At 34.4% G+C, this 10,000-nt stretch overlaps 1 protein-coding gene across 2 annotated transcripts in view; it reads left to right on the top strand.

The window, feature by feature from the left end:
- The window catches only part of LOC144959547 (sodium channel protein para-like), a 195,057-nt gene that overhangs the window by 119,139 nt on the left and 65,918 nt on the right, over window positions 1–10,000 (top strand). Inside the window, exons 4-7 of one of the 2 annotated variants that reach the window (XM_078892164.1) lie at window positions 1,906–2,044; window positions 2,701–2,895; window positions 5,336–5,454; window positions 6,293–6,376. In XM_078892164.1, coding sequence (XP_078748290.1) covers window positions 1,946–2,044; window positions 2,701–2,895; window positions 5,336–5,454; window positions 6,293–6,376 — 497 coding nt within the window. In that variant the 5' untranslated portion in view covers window positions 1,906–1,945. Of the gene's footprint in view, window positions 1–1,905; window positions 2,045–2,700; window positions 2,896–5,335; window positions 5,455–6,292; window positions 6,377–9,725; window positions 9,839–10,000 lie in introns of those variants that run through there. The other variant, XM_078892166.1, reaches the window with a different exon arrangement.

Raw genomic sequence — 10,000 nt, 5'->3', positions numbered from 1 at the left:
AAACCAGATGAAGTTTATCAGAAAAGCCGCCACGGTCAAGAGGTTATCGTATATGCTGCAAAGAGTCTCTAGGGCATCATTTTCCTCTGTCGAACAGAGGCAATGAAATCTGACGCTATTTTGTTATGATGTCAAAGTGTTGGAAAAGATTATGGCGATTCGAGGAGTCCACGAGAGAGAACTCCAGAGGTTGCAAGATGGGGCAGCAGCCCACGTTATTGAAATCAGTCAAGTCATGTGTTGGATAAGCAACCATTTTGAAGACAGAAAACTCAGTCGTGGCACAAATCATCCTCGAGTCCCAATAGTTCAGACTGGTGTCCATTTGACTTTTTATCGATGGGGATTTCTAAAGACAAACTGTGTGATAGAACTTTAAATATCATTCAAGGTCTGAAGGAACCCATCATTGAGGTTGTGAAATATGCCAACGCGTCATTTAGCTGTGCGTGATAAATTTGCGTTTCTCTACAAAGGAGGTATCTAGAACATGTACTATAATCCTATAACTAGGGTACTTTAATGCAATATAATAATTTATGCTTAATAGAAACAGGTGGTTTCTCCGTTTACTTGTAAAGTGTTGTGTTCTTTTATCAATTCATAACAAAATGATGGGCATGAGCGATCTATTGATAATAACAACTAGGGATCAGAAAAACAAAACAAAATAACAGACTTGATTGGTCAAGATGTCTGAATACCTCAATGCATTGATCAATCACAAATGATAATTTTATCTTTCTTTGGGGGCGGTGGGTAAGTTTTCAATCCATTGTTCTCTCGTGTGTGCACGGAATGCCCTTGCGTTATCTTCCAACCAGCTATTCATGAATATCGTGAACGGAATTAGATAGCATTGTGATAATCGTTTATTCATATAAAATGGCTAACAGTGAAACCGCCAAATTTCCCAAAGGATTCCACATTCCAAAAATACATTGATCGTACTGAAAACCGTTAAGCTGTTCTTCGAATAATCTTTTACCATCATTATTATTATTGCAATAATATGTTATCACGATTGTAAAATTTAACCATTATAGAAAAAGAAAGCATTTTATGACGAAGAATATTTAATTTGTTTTGCCAACTCAGGGCCTTTCTATGGAGCTCTGACAAAACACATTAACAATTTGGCCAGAAAACTTTTATTTCAAATTATATCGATCAATTATAATGACCCTCAATATGTCAAGAAGAAACAAACCGGTTAGACAATATTACACTTTTTTTCGGGCAGAGACAAGGCTATTAAGGTAATAATTTTACACATGAGTACAGTGAGAAAATGTGAGTAAAGAGCCGCTCAGATCGGGACTGGAACCAAGGACCTTCCGACCCGAAGGCGAGTGTCTTACCACGAGGCTTCATAGTCGCATATATTATTATTTGCAAGTCCGTTAGCCGATCGCAATTGTTGGCTTGTTGTAAAATGGCGGTTGTAATGTACAATATTTTGCGCTAATTTGATAGTACGTATTTCCTATGAGCCCATGACGATTTTGGTTATCAGACCTGCAAATAAGTAGCTACACGTTGATCGTAGATATAATGCCCATTGTTGAAGCTTCTCCTTAAATGTCATTTCTTGTTGAATTTGCCTGGCGCATCTATCACCTATACATTATTAATATGCGCCGACGTGCAAATATTTGCAGGTCTGATAACTGAACACAATTATTGGTTTGATTTAACATTGTTAAATGGAGAGAGTTTTTCGTTAGTTTGGGAGTATTTCCATTACAACAACGAGCTCATAATTTTTTGGGTTATCAGACCTGCGAATATCCACCATAAGAACAATGAAAATAATGTAAGACATTGATAAGAAATCATATTTATGATTATTACGACAATATTATTCATTGTTCTTGATCCTTTTTAAAAAATTATTTTTCTCAGAGCACATATGGGCTGGCGCAATCGTATCTAGCCTAGCAGGATGGATGAGGAATTAACGGAATGGACGCCCTTTCGTTTGTTCACAAGGGAATCTCTCTTTAACATCGAACGCCGAATCGCTGAAGAAGAAGCGGCAAAGGTAATTTTATTATCTGTTTACAATTTGTTATTTTCATTCTAATTTTGAGGCAGCAACGATGACTATATTTAGCAAGGATCAGTAACTACCTGACGAAAGTACGCATCTGTCGCCCACGAAAGAACTCTACCTAAGCTTACTCTTTCTCTAACTTCTTTACCTCCTTTGTCAATCCCGCCTTCTCCTTCCACGCCTCCTCCTTCTCCTCCTCATCCTCCTTCCTCCTCCTCCTTCCTTCTCCTCCTCCTACTCCTATTCCTTCTTCTTCTTCTTCTTCTTTTTCTTCTTCTTCTTCTTCTTCTTCTTCTTCTTCTTCTTCTACTACTACTACTACTACTACTACTACTACTACTACTACTACTACTACTACTACTACTATTACCACTACTACTACTACTACTACTACTACTACTACTACTACTACTACTACGACTAATACTACTAATACTATTACTACCACTACTTTTACTACTACTACTACTACTACTACTACTACTACTACTACTACTACTACCGCTACTACTACCGCTACTACTACTACTACTACTACTACTACTACTACTACTACTACTACTACTATGACTACTACTACTAAAAGTGATCGTGATCGTTTTATACAGCTTTAAAATTTCCCTTTATCTTACCATCCATACCAGCATGCTGAAAATGCCCAAGCGGAGTCGGACGACGACGACGATGACTTGGATGAGCCAAGTCACCATGAGGAAAACCTCAAATGTAACCCCAAGCTTGAAGCGGGGCGCAAGTTGCCTCCGTCCCTGGAGGATTACCCCAAGGAATATGTCGCCAAGCCTCTGGAGGACTTGGATGAGTTCTATCACAACCAAAAGGTAAAAAATGGTAGTCTTTCATAGGCATATGACCCGTTGAGTTTGTGCTTATCCCGGTTTATATCGCGATAAGTGGACAAAGATTGCTTCTCGTCTTTTAATAAGACGCTCGTTTGTCGCAAATTGCTTTCCACCAGTTGTAACGGACCCGGTACTGATTTGACAAGGAGGTTTTCAAAAAGTTCCCGATCCGGGACCAATACCCTCCTTTTGTTTGTAAGTTCTCTAAATTGATCTTTCGGGGATCCCAAATAAAAGGATAAACTCAAAAACCCATTTCCCCTCGTTTCAGCTGTCTCAATGCTGAAAATGGCATATTATCTATCTTTAGATAACCAATTCTTTTTATTTTTTATTTTGCTTGGGTCGCACAATAGTTATCTTGTCTCTGATTGTTGTATTAAAATTATATAGTACGCACACACACACACACACACACACACATATATATATATATATATATATATATATATATATATATAGAGAGAGAGAGAGAGAGAGAGAGAGAGAGAGAGAAAGAGTAAGAAAGGTGTGAATTGTTAGTTTCTCATACTGTAAATCATATTAATCCAACAGGATTCTCATATTTTAACTATGAGTTCAATTTTAACATGGAAAGAAACTCTTTCATACTATCGCTTTAAGGTGATGGATCACAAAACAAACAAAAAAACAAAAAAGGAACCGGCCATTAATCATTACAAAGGTCCAGTACATACAACAAGTGTAATGTGAGATAGTAGAAGAGGGATTGGGTCACAACTGTAGAATAAATCGAACATCACGAGTTCATAACAATAAAAAGCAGTCCATTCCACCAGTTTGAACTCTTCACTTAGAGACATTAGTCTTCCTTTTTATCTGTAATTGAAAAGCCTGTTACTGATACCCACACCGGAGACTGATCCGACGGCACGGCACTGCCGTCCTCTGCCGTCTTCCGGATAAAGACGTAGTAAACGGACAAAATATTAAGGATAATGAGAAGAGCTGCGAGACCTACCCCATACAAGCACCCCACGTCTTCTACCGTTTTGGGGGTTTTTTTCGAGCTTGGTATGGGTAGGTCTAGCGGCTTTTCTCTTTATTCTTAGTATTTTGTCCGTGCCCAACGTCTTTATCCAGAAGACGTCAGAGGACGGCAGTGCCGGGTCGTCGGAGTCAGTCTCCGAAGTGGGTTAGACCCTAATGCGGCAGAAGCGGACAATTTCACATCACTTAAAAGAATTATTGCTTTCCTTATGTCAGGTTAGAGTCGAAGTTTATGTCTTACTTTCGTTTTCCCCGCTAATAAATATTGATGTTCGCTGTGGACTGAAATCTACACAAATCTACAAGTTTATTATATTTACTCGACTTGTTATATATTATCATGTTTATCAAGAAATCACTAACTTCGAAGAAGAAGAAGAAGAAGAAGAAGAAGAAGAAGAGAAGAAGAAGAAGAAGAAGAAGAAGAAGAAGAAGAAGATAATGATGATGATGAAGAAGAAGAAGAAAAAAAATTATTCTGTATACACAAACCTGCCCAATTTATTAAACTTACTCGACATTTAGTATCTACTATTTTTGTCAAGAGAACAATGTGATGTAACTATTACTACTACTGTTACAAAAAAGTAGTACTCGAGGGGAGGGGGGGGGGGATAGTCGTTATTGTAACTGATACAGGATGTTTGACAACACAGAATATGATTAATAATGGGGAATGAATTAAAGCAGTGGGACAAAAAAAAGAGGACAAAAGAATAAGAAATTATTTAAAGTGTGGTTCTGTTAAACATTGCATTTTAGTTCATTTTTTGTTTTCAGGAAACGAGCCTAACAGTTAAGGTAACTCTTTAAAAATACTCACATCGCATTTCTTGTTTTTGTTTCAAAGTGTCTGAAATTTGAGTTCAAAATAGCTTATTTGAAAAAGAAGTAGAGTACTTTTTACTTACTGAGCAATAGCTGAGCAAAATTTTGAATTGTTAAAACGAAATTGTCAAGGAAAAATAACCCCAAAAAAAACTTCAGAGTATTGCGCAATCGTTGGTATGTTTTACATGAAAATAGTTGGATCAAAATATTTGTTATGAAAATGGCTTTTGGACAGTTGTCGATGATAGATGATGACGAATGCTGTTGCAATTTAACAAAAAACATTTCTACATCAGTTATCCATCGATAAAAATGACCCTCAATTCACCGGATATTTTCAAACCTGACACTTATTTGAATATTCCCTGCGGGTTTTTTTACATGGAACTCGGGCTTATTTTTATCCCTTCTTGGGTTAAAAAAACGATTATTATCCGGTAGAAATAAATAAATAAATAGAAACTATGACAGTCGAGGGTTAAACATACGACCTGACACCTCACTATAGACACAAGAAAGTCTGACAAAAGGTCGTCTAACCTTTTCTCTGTTTTTTCTCTCTCATTTTCTCCACCAGACGTTCGTGGTCATCAACAAGGACAAAGTCATCTTCCGGTTCAGTGCCACAGACGCCATCTTCCTTCTCTCCCCTTTCAATCCCATTCGTCGTGTCGCCATCTGCATATTAGTTCATCCATATCCTTTTCTTAACGATAAATGAGTTAGAAAGTGGATAAAATGCACGGTGTCGATGCAATTGACATTACATATTGTTTTCTGTTTTTTTAATTTTTTAAAATCATATAGCTCTTGAGGAACGCTTTATGTTTGCCACGATTTATTTATTGATAATTGTCTCCCCTTGACAGGTATATGTTGACAGCTATTAGGAAAGCAACATGAATTACAGGAAAGGGCACCGCAGATCGTGCACACTATTTTTTAGAAAATCCCCATGCCCTCTTCATAATATTTTCCATATTTTTGTTGTTGAAGTTTTGAATCCAATTTGGATCCAATTGGTCAGATAGGGCTTTAAATTATAAGAATTTAAAGAAAAGCTTAATTGTTCAAATCCGATATTATGGAAGTCCATCCTGGTAACTAAGCCACATGCCTTAAGCGAAAATGAAATGTAATGAATTGATATCAAAAAGCGCATTTCCACAGGCTATCGACGTGATAAAAGCGCTTCATACTGACACAGTTCAAATATCAAAATGAGTAGGCAGTGAAATAAGATACTCGTAGATGTAATCTGTCAACGGAATATAAAATATAGATCCAATATTCAGAATTGAGATAAATACGATTGACATTAATTCCATTAAAAAAAAAGAATGAAGGAAATACATTCAGCTATATGTGGTTTAATGGCAATAATAGTATTGTGCTGAGAACGAATAGAATCATTGGATACAATGTTGCCACTCTTGTTGCCCATTACCATCTTCCGAATGTCTGTCTCTTGCGTTGGTATTCTTTCTTCAGTTAATCCTTTGTTCTTCATTTTTTTTTCTTAACAACTGCTCACGACCTTTAGTCTCTTGGTGATGCTGACCATTATAGTAAACTGCGTGTTCATGACTCAGAGTTGGGATCCTCCCCCTTACGTGGAGTAAGTAATTTTCATACCGGCCAACTGTACGCCTTCTTCACGTCATTTCGCATTTTTTTCTTCTCTCTAACGTACGAGTAAAAACAACCTCAATATGTATCCGTGTCATTAATATATCTATCTTACTTGGACAGTATCGGTATGTTTCGTTTAATTGTTTTATTTACTCATTCTTTTTCGTTATTTTTTCATTTTTATTCTTTTTCTTCGTTCAATTTTTTATCATACTGGGCTTAGAGCTTGTTCTAGCTTGTATTAGGTATTATATTTCATATCATTTTTATATCTCATTTATAATATTATAACTAACTACCACTGTGTCTACTGTTTCAACTCTGGAAAACTGCCCTTCATTATTCGGAACTAAAACATAGCTTTATTTTGCTTATTTGTGTTAACACTAATTTCAAATTTTCTTTTGATGTGCAGTTAATATGAGAGTATCTTCATATTGAAATGATCAAATGGTTTGAAAATAAATAGATCACTTTCAAAGTATCTAACACCAGAACGCAAAAAAAATATATTGGCCGCCCATTGTTAAATGATTTATTGCGCATTCCGATTTGCGACTGCTGAAGCATATAAATATGGAATAATCGAATAAAAGTTAAACATAAATTAAATTGTGAATAGAAGAAGAATATGAAACCAACTTATGTTTCCAGATAATTTAATCACCGTAAATCGACCAACCGTTTTAATTTGTTATCTATGGTATACTTAATTGTCATTTTAAACTATTGTATTCTAGTCTTTTCTTATCTATATGTTCAATATGTGTACGTGATGTAAGCTTCCATTTAATTCTTCTCATTTCGTCTCAGAATTATTTTGTTATTGATATTTTGAAACATATTATTTTAGGCTATTCACGTCCGTCTTTATGGCATACTAACTTCTGCCCAAATCTTTTAAGGTTCTGTAACCATCACTTTATCAAAATGAATGAGAATGTTTTTGAGAAAAGATGACATGCTCCTGTTTTTATACACAACACTATATAAATGATGTAGATATTGTGCATATAGTACGAACAATTTCGTCCAAATTTTTACTTTGGTTCCGAAATATTTTTACTCTATATAATTTGGCATTTTAAAACTCTTTGTTGATCAAGTTTTAAAACTATTTACAATTTTTATTCGTGTATTTTAGAAACTATCAACTATTAATTCCATCTTTAATCGACTTCATATCAGCATTTTTCAAAAAATATTTAGCTTTGCCTGTTTATTGCCAGCATCATTGCATTTTGTGATTTTATTCTTAATTTCATGATAATTTTCTGCAACTTTAGAAATATTTAACGTGTTTGTTGCTTTCAAAATAATGTCACAATTCTAATCAACACAAATGTACTCATATCTGTGAGAATTATTCTATTTACCTAGATAACATTTTGAACAGATTTTTTTTCCTTGAATTATAAAGTATTCGTTGACGTACTTTACTCTTAAAGCTATTTTGAATATATTTTGATTTCAATTTGATCGCTACAAAAAGGAATAAGTAAGAGTTAAATAGATTAGTTAGAGATATTTCAAAATATCCATCAATCAACAAATGACTAATGCTACAATATAAGTTCTGTTTTTTATCTTTGAATATTGAAATCGCTTAAATTAAAAGGGAAATAATATCGGTGTAAATGGAGATTTTAATGAAGCATTTTGATATTATGTTATTTAACTCTTTCATTACTAACAATTTTTCAGGATTTTTGCAGAAATGCCATCCTTACCATGCACAAAAATGGATTTTCTCCATTCAAACACAAAAGCAATAAGTACATTCCGTAAATAATTGTGTACAGCAAAATGAGCTCTACTAAAATAGTATAGAGTCTTTGTAAATATTTTTCTTTAAACTTTTATCTATACAAATCAAATATAAATATAAAAAATTATCAATGGCTGGCTGTTACAAATGTGACATTTTTTCTCCTATAGCTGATTAAGGGGGGGGGGGGGGGTGTCAACGATCGATTGGTTTTCTTTTTTAAATGCGTTCGGGTTTTCCATTCATTGTTTGTAACACTTCGATAGCTTAATCATCTAAAAACTTTAAAGCAATAACTCTTGAGCAATCCAATTTGTGGACCACAAGACAATTCTATAAAACGAATTGATAAAGAAAAAGATTATCGAGTCATTTGAGTAGGATACATCTAATTCTATAATAGAAATAGGCGTGTATGGCTAAATTCACCACATGAAAAAGGAAGATCAGTTGTCTAAAACAAATTAATCATATTGTCAAAAGGGTGGAGTATGCTATTTACTAGCCAGAATATAAAGATATTAATATCTCAGTTAATTGTGGGAGTTTTTTGGGATTTTCTTTTTTTTTGGGGGGGAGGGGGTGTATTTTTTTTATTGTTTTCTTTTGGTATTTTTCAAAAGTTTAAATTTTATCTCAAAATTTAGAAGTATTTTATGAACATGATGTTATTCAAATCCCATGAGGTATAAATTTACTTTCTCTTCTAAGTAAATGCAACAAAACAAAATAATGTGTTCATTAAAAAAATATTTTAAATTTATGAGACCCTAAGACATTTTGACTATAAATACAGATCAACCTAAAGGGTTGCACCTAATTGATAAATGAGGAAAGAAGCCAATCCTTGTAGTAAATACATAATGTTGGATGCGAACAGTCAGATGGAAAATAAATATCATGATAGGCGTTCATTATATAATTCTTTCAACAGCCAGTTCTTTTAGAGATGCATAGATCTACTGAAAAGTCATTAAGAAGAGGAAATAAATCAGAATTTTTAAAACTCACTTTTTAATCTGCACTATGGGTTGATAACATGTCAAAAGTATTTTGTTGAAGAATTGGATAACTTTATAGTTGATTTGAATATAGTGTTAAATTTAGAAACTTATAGTGACTTGCACATTAATTAACACTAAAGTTTTGACTGACCCGTCATTAGGTTCAGTCGTTTAATACGTCCAAGCTTGAGAGGTCGCTATCCAGTCAAAATAGTGGGCTATTTTCAGTTAAAATGTGTATGTACTTCTCTGAATCATTCTTACAGTAAGAGATAAGTTTAGCGCTCAAGGTTTATCAATACAACTGATAGAGATAGTCATAGTGATAAGAACGTTCGGTACTTCTGTTTTTATTGTCGTTCTATTTTTTTATATTAACTGATCAAGTCACTATATCATGCATTTTATTCTTCCCCTAGCATTAATTACCAGCTGAGAAAAGATCGACGAGTAACATTTTGATGAATATCCACTCAATTATGGATTTTTGTCTCACAATTTTCATTCCTTTTTACCAGTCCCCCATTCGAGAGGAGCTTCGGATGTTAATTCATTCTTTGTAACTTAACTTTATCCTTAACCTAGTTACTTTGTTTAGCCTGACTGTAATGGTTACAATCATCACCAACTGTGTCTTTATGACTCGCTCCGACAATGCAATTCCGGAGTTTGTAGAGTAAGTATGACGTCATTCTCTCGTGTGACGTCACGCTTTGCTGTGTGAAACAACAGTCTGGCAATAGGGCGCTTTACCAGTTACTTGGCATTGTTCATTTCTGCATTATTTGACTTGCTTAATTGAAAAATTCCAAATGCGAACTGAAAATGAATTCATTTA

This window comes from Berghia stephanieae, chromosome 1, assembly GCF_034508935.2.
Source record: "Berghia stephanieae isolate SIO BIC M18660-M18661 chromosome 1, UCSD_Bste_1.3, whole genome shotgun sequence".
In the NCBI taxonomy this organism is placed as follows: Eukaryota; Metazoa; Mollusca; class Gastropoda; order Nudibranchia; family Aeolidiidae; genus Berghia; species Berghia stephanieae.
This window is presented reverse-complemented; position numbering and strand designations above follow the sequence as displayed.